Genomic DNA, 14,606 nt, shown 5'->3' with positions numbered 1-14,606 from the left:
GTTCCTTGAGTTCAAGTGGCGGTGGGTCTTCAAGAGAATGCTTATTTTCTTCTTCATTAAGATCAATGGCCGAAAAGGTGTGTTCGATGGCGTCTTCCTCTTTGATGAATTGTTCTTCTATTTCTTTCGTATCGGGTGGCTCCGCTTCATCTTCAATTAGGGGGTCGTCATTGCAAATTGGGTATTTCATTGATTGGTCAAGATCGACGTACCTTTTGTCGGCCCCTAATTGAAGTGGTAGGTTGTTTTGCTTCCGTTGGGTCAAGGTTTGATGGGATTTTATAAATGGTTGTCCCAACACGAGGGGGGGGGGGTATCATCTAGGATGATAAAGTCGGTTGGTACTACCGCTTGACCTGTTTGAATTAAGACATCCTCAAGCATTCCCGTGGCGTTAATTGTTTTTCGATTAGTGAGCAAAATAGGAATTTTAATAGGAGAAAAATCACTAGTACCGATTTTTTCGGAAATATAGTTTGGCATTATGTTGACACAAAGATCCTTATCAATTAGCACGTTACTAACAAAGATGTTTTGAAAAAAACATGGTACTGGTTTTATGTTTAGTTCATGGTATTCATCTTTTATTAGCGAAGTTTGATCATTTGTTAACGTGATGCTTACTAACTCTTCGATTTTAGTAGTAATGTTTAACTCTTTTAAAAACTTGGCATGAAAAGATACCAAACAATGATTTTCAAAAGAAGGTTCTAAAACGTGAATTTCTTGAAAATTTTATTCTAATTTAAAATCGTTAGTTTTAAACTTACCTTCTTCCTGGTTTTGTTTATGCGTGAGTTTTTCGTTTTGTTGCTCTTTTATTTTTACCTCTTCGACTATTACCTCTTTAGTACAAACTGCCTCTTCCTTTTCACGAGATCTCTTAATTAAGAGTTCTAGATTTTTGAGACTTTGTATTAGGCTTTCGGCTTCGGGATTAATTATTGGTGGAGTGTCGTAGGTTTCAAACGGATTGGCATCCCAGTCAATGCTTAACTTTGGGAGCTCAAACCTTGGTTCTTCATCAGTGGTGTACGAAGAACTTGGCGTGGTGTATGAGGTTGATTGTTTTAAAAGGTCACAATGTTGTACCGAATGGGATTCATCGCAAATGGTACAATAAGGTTCCTCATAATCATCCTCAATATAGTAGGTGTAGTCTTCTGAGTAGTAATCCATTGTATTGGAAGATACCCGGAAGAATAACGAGCCTCGGGATCAGAAAACAGAAGATTAAAATTTAACAGATTGTTGACCACGACCCCGTGCTGAACTGGCACGGCCCCGTGGGCAGATCTGTATCTGGGCGTTTGAAAAAGTTTTTAAGAAAAATTGCAGCACGGGGCGTGTCCCAGTAACACGGCCTTGTGTTAAACCTACTGTAAAGAGAAAAAAGTTTTGAAAATGGGCGCGCAGTTTTGAAAAATGTTATAATTTGATTAGGCCGCTAATTTTAAGCTTTCTCAAAATCCTTGTGTCCCCGGCAATGGCGCCAAAAACTTTACGTACGCGGGTGTAGGTATATTTGTAGGTATATTTTTTTAGATATATTTTAGCTCTATTTACTCGCCAATTCAAGTTTTACATTTATAAAACACGATATAATGCTATCCCTCAACACACACGTTAGGGCAAGTGCACTCATCGCAGACGTAGTATAGTGATGGCAAGATACCGAGGTCGTCCAAGGACACAAGAGCTTTTAATACCAGCTTATCGTTAAAGTCTAAACTAACCAAATTTTGATGAAAAGGTTTTAAAGCTGTAAAAAGATAAACTAAAAAGCAAAAATAAAATGTAAGGAAAAACAAATAGACACGAAGGAATCACTTGGCTCCAACTCCTCTTTTATGTATCCTTTAATGATTTCTGCACTTTGGGCATTTTAAGATATTATTTTTAAGTTATAGTAGTAGGCTCCCTTCCAGGCAGCATTACCCTCAACCTATTGGTCTGAGTCAGCAGGGATACAGTCCTGCAAGGTTGGATTATTGAAAGATAATTAAGTAAGTTATTAATGCGAAAAGTGGTAGGCCCCCTTCCAGGCAGCGTTACCCTCAACCCTTTGGTCTGAGTCAACAGGGATACAGTCCTCGCAGGGTTGGTTTAAAGTTTTAATAGTAGTTTATAGATAAGGGGTTCAAGCGTTTTCTTACTTACTTCCGGGGTAGTCATTCCTGCCCAATCTCGAGAAGTAATACTAAGATTGAATCTAGTTCTCGCAGGATCTATACACTGAACGAGACATAGAATTACCCAACCACCATTCTAACCCTCTTCCAAGTAGTTAATGCGCTTTATATAGACCGTAAAGACACGAATATGTGAATCAACAACATATGAAGAATGGTAGGTAAATTCGTTGTCAATATAAAAAACTAGTTATTAAAGTCATTAACACATACCCAAATAAAAAGGAGCCAAAGATTGGAAATCAAAAGGAAATACATAAAAGATTTGTTTTCACCAAGTGATGTAAGAGTTTAGCCAAGCATGACCTTTGTTTGACAAGAACTCATACGATCGATCTTGGATCCCGAGACTACTACACACTCTAAATGATGGAAGATAGATGATGGTGTTGTAGTGGTGGTGGAGTGGTGGCAAGTGTGAGAGAAGTGGTTTGCCAAGGGATCGATTGGAATGAAACCAAGCACCCGTATTTATAGCTGAAAATCAGACATCCAACATGGCCCGTGCCTGCCTGGTACAGCCCCGTCGCCTTCAATCTCTCTCTCTTCTTCATTAAATGCAGTTTCAGATCTCGTACTAACACGGCCCCATGTGTCAACGGCACGGCCCGTGGCCAATGTACTTGTTGTACTTTCTCAGATTCTGCGAATCCTAGAGTTGACCACGCCCTGTGTTACCTTAGCATGGCCCCGTGTTGAGCTCCTGATTTGTCTTTTGTTGCTGTCTTTTTCTTCTGCAGAGAATTCCCACTGAGCACGGCCCATGCCTGGTGGGCAAGGCCCCGTGCCAAAGCTTCTGATCTTGTTATTTTATTGGTTTGGGTGTGGATGAGGGCTTGGCGAGTTGTGTCAATCCTCCTTCTTTGTATTTATGTTGGTTTTTGTTGTTATTTTGCACCTTTTATGCGTTTAAGCTCTTTTGACCCTATAAATTAAAAAGGAACAAAGAAACATGCTTTTTTCCAACATTAGTACCGAAAAAGGGTTGATTTTACGCCGCATTTGATACAATTTATATGTTGTATTTTACGTACGTCAAACGTCATCACAAGTGTCTCTGAGGTTTGGTCACTTTTGTCACGTCAGTCAAAAAGTGAATTTTATTGTAACTAGACCCCCGAGGTTTCATTTTTGTTGTCATTTCTATCTAAATCAATTATTCTGGAAAAAATGTATCGTTAACTCCCATGAATGATTTTGGCAATTCTCAAACCTCAGGGATGATTCTGGCACTTTCCCATTTATTCTTCTATTTTCTAATTATCAAACGAGGGGAGATGAGATACGAGTGTCGAGTTGGACGAGGAGGTTGTGGCGGCGACAATGGTCGTGGTTGTGATGGAGGTGGAGGTAGAGAAGAGAGAAGTATAGAAGAGAAAGAGTGTGTATCGTGTTTGTATACAGTGGCAGAGCTTGAACGAAAACTCAATAAGGGCCAGACTCTTAAAATTCAAATCGGTGGGGGTCAGGCTCTTAAAAAATCCAATATTTTACACTAAAAAAATTCATAATTTTTTTTGTTTAATTATCACTACAAAATAAGGCTTCGCCAATGTGTGTATGGTATATAAAATTATAAATGTGTGTGTATATGTATATATATTATGGTACGTTTATTATTTTTTATTTTAAATGTAAAAAAGAAAACTAAAGAAATAAGTGTGTGTATACAAACATGTGTGTATATATATTATATTAATATATTTTTTTTGTTTTGTTTTATTTATTGATAAAAAGGGAAATTAAAAATAAAAGAATAAATGGGTAAGTTGTCAAAATCACCCCTATGGTTTGGGAATTGCCAGAATCGTCTATGAGTTAACAATACATTTTAACTTTTTTCGTGATTTTGGTGGAAATGAAAACAAAACTTACAAAAGATTTCATTTTTTGATTAAGGTGACAAAAGTGATCAAACCTTAGGGACGATTTTAGCATTTAACTCTATGAATAAATGTCATTTTCTCAATAATTTATCAACAAATCATACCTTACTAATTTAACTCTATGAATAAACGTCATTTCCTCAGTAATTTATCAACAAATCACACCTTACTAAATACACCTACAAAATAATTCTTTATCTTTTTTACATTTACTTTATACAAGTACAAAAATGAGCATTTATATTTTGTAAGATTAAAATATATACATTGATATTAAATAATTATTAAAGTAACTTTTAAAAAAAAAAACGTAAGATATAAAATATATACATTGATATTAAATAATTATTAGAGTAACTTTTTTTAGAAAAAAAAATGGTATTTGGAAGGGAGACAATGAAACATTGTCTCCTTTTTAAAATTAGGTAAAAAGAATAGAAAAGACTTTTAAGTTTAGAAAACAGAATGAAACATGAATCTTTAAATTCATGTAAAAAAAGTAGTGTCTATCCCATAGGTTTCTAGCTTATTGTGTTATTCGAATTGTTTTATTTATTTATTTGTTTTTGAACGACAAATTTCGATCACTAAAACCCAATAAATATGGAAAAAACCCTTTATGGGAATAGTACCTAAACTTTATCCCACCCCAAGAGTCACTATGCTATTCGAATTGTTTTATTAATTCAAGATTTTTAAAGTGAATTCAAGTTGAATTATAATAAAAAAAAAAAATTGACTAGAATTAGATAGTTCGATATCGATTTGATATTGACTCAAACAAACAAACCCATACATGATAAACAATGAATCGAGGGAAACCACGATTTCACGACGAGGTGGATGCAAATAAATGAAGACAACAAATCTACTGCAACTTAACTAAGAAAACTTAATGACGAGCGAGTCATAATAATAATAATAGTAAAAAAAGAAGTCAACAATTATGTTACTTACCACCAATAATGCAAGACTGAAAGAAACCATGAACAGGAAAGGAAACAACAATAAGGAAGCACATTAGCATTTAGCATGATGTAGAAGACAAGATATCGAAGTCATCAATGATGACAAGAGAATGGAGTAATAGGAATGAAGAAAATTGTTGATGCATGAGAAGTAACTTGGTGAGAGACAAGGGAGATTACCAACAGGAAGAGAGGAATGACTTTAACCATAATGAGCGAAATTGAGACCCCATCCCAGTTTCGAACAAGTTTCTTTTCTTCGACTGAACTAAGAAAACACCAAGGAAGGAGCAATATGTTTGCGAGCAGAGATTGGAGTACGAAACGAATACATGAATAACTCAAACTAAACGAGGAACAAATTAAAGAAAGAAGAAATTTTATAATTCAAAATTCTTGTTGACAAGAACTTGAAGCATACAAAATATTTGTTTGTGGCAAATATACAAATGAAACCCTCATAATTAATTTAGATTTACGGTGAGAAATCTCTCGCAGAGAGAAAATTGTTATGGATTAATAACATTGCAAGGTATGGGACTTGTCCCACATCGGTTGTATGGGCAACTGATGTGGGGTTTATATACCAAATGGGCTCTCTCACCCATCAGACTAGTCTTTTGGGTTGTGTTCTCCTGTTTGGTATGTAACAAAAATCCTAGTTAATGTAGTTTAGTTTAGGGACATTTCACTCTGTACTCATAGTTCATTAGTGTGACCGAGCATAAGATCCGGTCTGATCGATGTGAAAAAGATGTCACTATATAGTCTTCTTTAGATTACTTGATATTGTTGAAATTCATCAAACTTGGATTTGTCAATGCTGAGTGAAGTGTAAATATCAAACCGCTTTACTATTCTGATATTAATATTTAGATTCTCAGTGATTAAATGTTTCAGCTCAAGCAAATCTTTGTCTTGATCGTATATGTTAAAGGAAACTCGCAACCAGTGGCGGATCCAAGAATTTTTTCCACTGGGTTCACATATTTCCGGTAAGGTTAATCACATAACAAAACTACGATACAATAATGAAAAGCAAATCGTCATTAGAAAGTAATCTGTATAAACCAAGCAAGAAACCGAAGTCAAACTAAGAAACCAGCTCCAAATAACAATAAGCAGCGCGACGGTCCCCAATCCGAAAACTGACTTAAACCCTCTAATTAAACACAAACTCTTTCCACTGAACCAACAACAAACACAACAACCCACAAAATCTCCCACACCCATAACAGACCCTAGGCCAATGTAGCCCAACAAAAACTTCAACTTTATCAACTAACCCACTAGCAGCTTTCACATACATTGCAGAACAACAATAACCTTTCAAGAATACCCACTTCAACCCTTGATTAACCAACACAATATCTTCGAGAATAATTGATTCTAACAACTTCTGTTAGTTAAAGATTCAAGATTATTTATAAAGGTTGAAACTTGATGAAAATAAAGTGTGAAAGAGGGTGTGATGAGCATGAATTAGCTTCACGTGTACGTGATGATGGAAGTATATTGTAGTATGAAAAAAATGGAACAAAAATTTAATAATTGTCACATACGGGATTCGAACCCGGGTGTAAAAAGAAGAAGAATGCGGATTAACCAGTGGACTACCAAAGCTTTTTTGTTTATGGGTTCCCTATATATTTTACTTATGGGTTCCTTTTCAGTTTGTTATAAATATTTGCACTAAAAATTAAAAACCGAATGGGTTCCTGGGAACCCGATCTTTCCTAATAAGTCCGCCCCTGCTCGCAACTTGTATAATCAACATGAGCATATATGCTTTTCATGAATGAACCCTGGAGAAAAGTAAGTTCCCTAAATCTTATATGTTCAGCTTGAGATTTCAACTTGTCAAAGCTGAATCTCAACCCTCAGTATAAACTTTGTATACAAACTTTCACACTAAACAGTCAATGTTTAGTGTTTGGGTCAAGTAACAAATTCTATCGAGGTGGATCGTCCTAAAGTATATCTTCGTCTTTTCTCTTCTTAGTCTTTTAACCTTGACATTTTAGCATCAACTTTTCCATATAAAAGGCTTTATATTGCCTTTTCTTTTGTATTTCTACGTATTTAGTTTTAAATCTCTAGCAAATCCACATTTTTACCACAGTTCTTAGAAGTAGGACCCTACAGCAAGTATCCTAAAGATCATCCAACTGGAGCTAAACGTCTAGTCAGAGCTAGGCGAGTAGGTCTAGTTAGGTGGAACCATACACAAGGAGCCTTGAGCTGGAGCTAGACATTTGATTACGGTTAAGCGGAAAGACGTATCACACGGAGTGTCCAACCAAATTTATACATCTCGGTTAGGCAGAGACATTATCACAAAACAGCCGGGATGGTCTTGATGATCCGCTTGAGTCGTTCCTCATCTTCCCGAGCTTGAGTTAAGAGCAAAAGTCATAGGAACTCATTACAAGGGCCTTGAAGGCGTAGCCTCGGGACCACCCTTCTAGTGTTAAGTCAGGTTATCTAGAGAGCTAGTGCATAAGCACATATATGTCTGAATAATGTGGTCATGTGTATGAGGTCAAAGAGTGTGTGTGTAGAGAGAGCGAGAGAGAGAGGGGGGGAGGGAGAAGGAAGGTTGCAACGAGAAAGGAGCCTTTGGAAGAGGGGTTATCATTCATAAAATAGAGGGGGAAAGATTCAACCATAAGAGTATCCACAATAATTAAACTAACCCCCTCCCCGAAAACGAGTCATGTTGCACTTGCCCCACTCGCAAACATCAAGTCCTGACTCTCTCTCCTCCCTCCCCCTCACATTACTCAGTCTAATGGGCTGAATTGCAGCTGGTGGTACTCATCAAACCGGACCCAATATAGAGAAACCTCTACATGATGAAAATCATTTATTAGCTTGATCTCCAGTTCAAGTACAACGACAATCCACAGTAGAATCATAACCCATATATATATGTTAAACATGCTTCGATTCTTACACTAGTTTTCTGTTTTCTTCAGTTTAAAACTAAACCTATAGGCTATAACCTTAAAAATATAGTCAACGAAAACCTATGATATTAATGTCGCTTAAAGATAAATATTTGTTCAGAAAACTGGAAAAGGGAATGAACGAAAATGAAGCAGAAACAGTCGGATCTCAGTGGTTAATGCAGCAGGCCGCTGCTGTTACTTTTACACTAATGTCACTTAAAGATAAAAAATTGTTTAGAAACTGGCAAAGAGAATGAACGAAAATGAAGCAGAAACAGTCATATTTCAGTTGTACACGCACCGGGAGTCCGATTTGCCCTTTTTACCTTACATATTTGATATTATATGTTTTACAAAAGTGGATAAAGACAATGCCCTTCTAAATTTAATTTCTGTTCTAGTTGATTTTTTTTAAATCTAAAATTTCCATATTGAACCTGTCATATATTACATCAATTCTTTATTAACTAAAAATGCCTCACTTTTAAAGTTTGCTTTAGATCCTAAAAAAGAATGACCCGCCCCTCATATACAAAGCTTTAGTCATACCATAATTTACATAAAACATATACGAGACAATCTTACGAACTTAACAAAGTAACAAACGATTGATCATAAAAACATACCTTATACAAGTATCCACTCGGTAACTTTTTACACAAACGTCACAAACCCCATCGATCCCAACTAAAAAAGGCCGATATTATACCATCCGAGTGAGACGATCTTCCATTTACACCTTGAAGTTGTTCTCTAAGATCTTTGTTGTACGTTAGCAAGCGATCATATTCCACTAAACAACCTTCTAATCTATCTTTAAGTGTACTAGACTCAGCCCTTAATAACTGTACTGCTTGTTCCTTCATACTACATTCAGATTCCAAATTTATAATATCTGTTTTCAACCTAGATATATCTTTTCTTATGGTTTCCGCCTCCTCTGCCCTCTTTTTCATACAGTTTTCATAGGCTCGGTTTTGTTTCTTTGTAGCGCGTATGATCTCTGTAACCATGACAACCTCTTTGATGTATCGGTGTAGACTGTTTACCGTAACCAAGAGAAAAAGCGAGAAGCCTGCATGAAAAGATACTTATAATTAATATATTCAAATGGATCTACTTCTCCTTGAAGATATTGAACATAAGAACTCAAACTGTTCAGCACTCATAAAACATTGTTACAACAGTTAGATTTTCATGTAATCCTGAATTATGCAAATGATCTCCATCTTCTATAATAATTTAAACTCAATTGTGGATATTAATTTTAGGAAGGTCAAATCTGTATCTAAAATGGTATATAATATGGATATGTTATAATGCAAAATTAATCAGCAAGAACTTTGTAACAAACACTAGAATCCTTCCAAGCCTCAGTAAATGTGTATTCGTCGTCGATGAACGACTGATCAACTCCTAAGACTATCAAAGAACTGAGAGGATTTTCGGGATTGACAATATGTTGCTTGCTACTAGTACTATTTCGAATGACCCGACACAACAGCTTATGCCAAGTTGGGTGCAAGATGAAAACCTGGAAGTGCTGATACCAAAGTTGAAAGGTGATCAATGCAGGTAGGACCAGTTCTGATCCTTTACGTACACGATATTCTCGTATTTCCACTCTCAACCTATTGGAGTGCGTTGAGGTTATAGAATAATGAAAACGCTGTAATATACTATGCATTATTGATCAACTAAATATACAACCTGGGATTAGCTGCATATCCAGATCAGTTACAACTTAGAACCTCTCCCCATTCCTAACTCATGTGCGGGTATATATTTCCATTTCGGTTCAGTAAGCAAATGGTAGCATTAAAGACGTTTTCCAAAATCCACTTTAGATCCCTTGAGGTTAAGCCTATGATGCCATGGTAACATAGTTGAGGCATCCTGGTTGACCCCTGAAGCTCAGGTTCGAATCCCACCCATTGCACTTTCGGTGGGGGCACTCAACTGGCTTGGTAGTCTTTGGGGGGGTTTTATCCAGTTGAAAACGTCGTGTCACTCTCTGTGCCAGCGTGGGCCCTGTTGTAATGAACGACTATCTGGCCTACGTGGGACCGAGCCTTCAATAGGGAGGTGCGACGACTCAATGTAGATAATTTTCCGCTCAAAAAAAAGATCCCTTGAGGTTAAGAATCTTAAGAACGGATTGGGACGATGACGTGCATGCGAGCAGCATCTAAGCCCCTAGAATGCACGCGTCATCAACGAATATAACCATACGAGGAATAACAGACTCAGCACTAATTTGATTTATATTTGTAAAATTCTCCACAAAGATTTTCTTGTAACCCTGAATCATACAAATGATCTCCATCTTCTGTAACACTTCGAGTCAAATCTATATCTAAAATGGTATATAATATGGATGATATAATGCAAAATTCAGCAATTTAAACAGCAACAACTTGGTAACAAACCCTAGAATCTCACTAACGAAATATAGAAACATATGATGAGTTCAAATTGCATCCAATCTCATACTAAATCTAACAAATCACAAATAAAAATCAAGGTAAAACATTTAATTAGAAAAAAAAATTACCCATTAAATAAGCTACGAACATATGGTAAGCAAGAAGGATGTGATTGGAGGAATCAACGGCATCGACAAAACGACGACGTAATTCGAATACACTGTAAATGTTGTACATCATGGCTACGAACAGAGTGGCACCAAAAGATTTTACAGCCAACTGAGGTTTTCCTATTTTGAATTGATCTAATCGGAGAACAAGAGGGTTTCGGAATGGGGTTTCGAATAGAAGTAATATGATTATTATCATTTGGGCGAATGCGATTGTGAATGATAGGTGGATGATATTGTGACTGTCAAACTGAGAGATTGTTAAAACGGTGAACTGATTGGTCGCCGACGACATGGTGATTCCGGCGTCCGGTCTGGTCAACCAGAAAGGTCTGATTTTGACTCAATAGTTAGTTCATTTCGTATACTATGGATACACCGGAACTCAAGTGGTTGGTTAGAAGAACATATTTAATGTAGCTACTTTAATCTATAGTTAAAACTTTGGTGAAGTATAAAAACAATGGTTATAACTGTGGGTGTTTGGGTTAGCTTATTTTGGAAACTTATGAGTTAGTTACTTATAAAAGTTAATAAGTTATTTTTTGAGTGTTTGGGTTAGCTTATTTTGAAGGATTTTGTGTGTTGAGAAGTTATTTTTGAAAAGTTAGAATTTCTAACTTCTCACTTTTGATTTATATAAGTTAATAAGTCACTTTTGAGAATGAATCCCAAACACCCACTATAAATGGTTTTATAAAATGTTTAGAAATCTCCTAAGGGTACTCGAGAACTCCTTGGTTTGAGCCTTTAAGTTTCAACTCCTTGGTTTGAGCCTTTAAGTTTCAGTGGATTCTCGGCAACACTGTCGTCAGACCCTCGATTTGGCAAATCGATTTGTAGTAGACCGATTGTTAAGTGTGAGGGTATGAAGGAAGATGGATGATCGGCTTCTACCCCATATGCATTCGGGTAGTTTTAAACTTTAAAGTGAAGATGGATGATTAGGTGGTATTTGGAGGAGGTGGAGTACTCCGGCATATGCTCCAACTATCGTTAGGGTTTTTATAGATTTCACAAATAAATATTTTTGGTTTTAAACATAGAAGGTACTAAATTATAATCAAAGTTCAAGTTTTTATAGATTTTAAATTCGTTGAATCATGTTAGTAGTTCGAATAGTGATGAGTTTAGATTTTTTTTTAAAGAAAGTTAAAGAGTTTTTAAGAGAAGTTACTAAATTAATGTTATCATACATTGAGCTTAAGATTACCAAAAGTATGTTTAAGTTTGCTCAATAAAGGTTAATCAACAATAGTCAACTGCTGTTGATGATTAAAGTGCAGAAGTTGAAGTTTCGTTGCGCTTTGACAAGTTTACAAAGATAAAAGGTTTAATACTTTTAAATTGTAGGGGCTAAAGTGTCAAAGGAGAAAGAAACTTGTTAATTGTGGTTAGACCATGCGTAGTGGTTAGCTCAATAATGCCCCCACCATGGGGCGTTTTCTGCCATGTGGTAGCCCAGTCAGCATGAGTGCATTATTGGACGTTATTGCAAAATTGTCGTAGTGGGAATAATACCCAATAACGCCCATTCCAATCATTACACAATTATTTTTTTTAATTAAAAACTTAAAATACTTTATTTAATTAAAAAAATACAATACTAGAAATAAAAAAACCTATTCAAAAGTAAAAAAAAAAATTACATTTCCAAAATCTAATTAAAACTAATTAAAACTTTAGGGACTGAAATGCAAAATCCTTTTTTAAAGACTTTTGAACTTTAAATCTTTATTTTAATATAATCAAAATGCAGGGACTAAAATGAAAAAGCTTCTTCTTCTTCCCTTCACCCACAAAAACAACAACCTGCAGCTTTTCTTTTTAAATCACCTTCTAATTAAAACTAACTAAAACTAATTTTTATTTATCACGCGTAGCAATGATGGATTGAAAAATTATATTCCTCGAAATCCTACCGACGCTCTTTCTAATCCGGACTGGAAAAATGCCATGATCGATGAATATCGAGCATTTATTAATAACCGGACATGGGAATTAGTACCGAAACAACCAACAATGAACATTGTCCGTAGCATGTGGATTTTCCGTCACAAAAAGAAGGCGGATGGAACTCTTGAGAGATACAAAGCTCGTCTTGTTTGTGACGGGCGTTCTCAACAAATTGGAGTTGATTGCAGGGAGACTTTTAGTCCGGTGGTTAAGCCAACCACAATCCGGACCGTGCTTTCCATCGCTCTTTCCAGGTCTTGGCCTATTCATCAACTGGACGTCAAAAATGCCTTCCTTCATGGTCACTTAAACGAAACGGTTTACATGCACCAACCAATGGGTTTTCGCGACCCCCAATATCCCAACCACGTGTGTCTTCTTAAAAAGTCTCTTTACGGACTTAAACAAGCACCCCGGGCTTGGTACCAACATTTCGCGCACTATGTTTACACTTTGGGTTTTCATCACAGCCAATGTGACCACTCCCTCTTCATCTTCAAGGATGGTGAACAAATGGCCTTCATATTACTCTATGTTGATGATATTTTATTGATCACTTCTTCAGATGCTCTACGGAACCGGTTTATGGCTCTCCTCTCCAAAGAATTCGCCATGAAAGACCTTGGTCCTCTCACTTACTTTCTTGGCATAGCAGTTACACGGCACGGAAACTCGATGTTTCTATCCCAAGAAAAATATGCTCAGGAAATATTAGAAAAGGCGGGCCTTTCGGATTGCAATCCCGCCGCGACGCCAGTTGATACCCAACAAAAATTAAGTCGTAACTCGGGTACACCGTGGGATAACATCACCGAATATAGGAGCTTAGTCGGGGCACTTCAATACTTAACCTTTACACACCCCGATATATCCTATGCTGTGCAGCAAATTTGTTTACAGATGCATTCTCCCATGACCTCTCACATGAATGCTTTAAAACAAATTTTGCGATACATTAAGGGGACCTTAACATTCGGCTTACATCTTCACAAATCCTCAGCGGCTTCTCTCGTTGCCTATACCGACGCTGATTGGGGTGGATGCCCCAACACGCATCGCTCGACTTCGGGATATTGTGTTTACATGGGCGACAATCTCCTATCTTGGTCTTCCAAGCGCCAGCAAACTCTATCTCGCTCAAGTGCCGAAGCGGAGTATCGTGGTGTTGCCAATGTTGTCTCCGAAGTCTGTTGGATCCGTAATCTTCTCCTTGAGTTACACCGTGCTCCACAACATGCCACTTTAGTCAAATGCGACAATGTAAGCGCTATTTACTTGGCACTGTAATCATGTTCAACATCAACGGACCAAGCACATCGAAATGGACATCCACTTTGTTCGTGAAAAAAATAGCAAAAGGCCAGGTTCGGGTCATGCACGTTCCCTCCCGATACCAGATCGTAGACATTTCACAAAAGGCTTGCCCAAGGTTCTCTTTGATGATTTTCGATCCGGTCTCAACGTTCGGGAACTGCCCGTTTCGACTGCGGGGGAGTATTAGTATACATTGAAAGTATAGCTGTAATCATGCTGTAATCATTCTGTTATCTTTGTGATTATTGTAAATATTGTGATAGGCTTTATTATAGGAGTTTACCAAAAATATAGGAAGCCGTGTATCCTTTATATTGTAGCAATATTGGAGAAAGGAATCAACGGAGATTATTACAAACTAACACTAGCCACAAAATGTTTGAGCAAGCTAAGTACCGGCAGACAGAACCAACGGTACATGTGTATATGAATCACACAACTTTAATGATACACTTAGCGACATGATACTTTGCCATAAAACTGACAAATGTTAAAATACAATTAACGCAGACTTCAAAACTAGACTTATTAATCGTTGCAGTGTTTTGTTGAACGGTGTTATGGTTAGGCATTCATCACTAACTGTTTCTTTCTTGAACTTACAGATAGATAAGTGTGTATTCATATCAAAAAGTTTCATGGAATAGTTACAATATAAATTTGTTAATAAGTTTATAAACATTTGCACGCTGTGACTATAAATCCAGTATACCACGGGAAAAGCAAGCGTATTCTATTAGATT

The 14,606-nt window shown here is 36.7% G+C and overlaps 2 protein-coding genes across 3 annotated transcripts; one reads left to right on the top strand and one right to left on the bottom strand.

Annotated features, from left to right (window-relative positions):
- Positions 1–5,033: 5,033 nt before the first annotated feature.
- On the bottom strand, positions 5,034–10,995 carry LOC110886084. Of its 2 annotated transcripts, XM_022133845.2 has the most exons (3): positions 10,552–10,995; positions 8,624–9,072; positions 5,034–5,314 (listed from the first exon to the last, which is right to left on the bottom strand). In XM_022133845.2, the coding sequence occupies exons 1-2, from the start codon at positions 10,886–10,888 to the stop codon at positions 8,663–8,665; spliced, it is 747 nt and encodes a 248-aa protein (XP_021989537.1). In that variant the 5' UTR covers positions 10,889–10,995; the 3' UTR covers positions 5,034–5,314; positions 8,624–8,662. The 2 variants fall into 2 exon arrangements, with proteins under 2 accessions (XP_021989537.1, XP_021989536.1); XM_022133844.2 differs by lacking the exon at positions 5,034–5,314 and having other exon boundaries at positions 8,504–9,072.
- A 1,620-nt stretch (positions 10,996–12,615) lies between these two features.
- LOC110882933 (uncharacterized mitochondrial protein AtMg00810-like) lies at positions 12,616–13,836 on the top strand. The gene has a single exon (XM_022130818.1). It carries the CDS (start codon positions 12,616–12,618, stop codon positions 13,834–13,836), a length of 1,221 nt encoding a protein of 406 aa, XP_021986510.1.
- Positions 13,837–14,606: the final 770 nt, after the last annotated feature.

The sequence above is a fragment of the Helianthus annuus genome, chromosome 10 (genome assembly GCF_002127325.2).
Source record: "Helianthus annuus cultivar XRQ/B chromosome 10, HanXRQr2.0-SUNRISE, whole genome shotgun sequence".
In the NCBI taxonomy this organism is placed as follows: domain Eukaryota; kingdom Viridiplantae; phylum Streptophyta; class Magnoliopsida; order Asterales; family Asteraceae; genus Helianthus; species Helianthus annuus.
The sequence above is the reverse complement of the archived record's forward strand: the minus strand, read 5'-3'. Positions and strand labels throughout refer to the sequence as shown.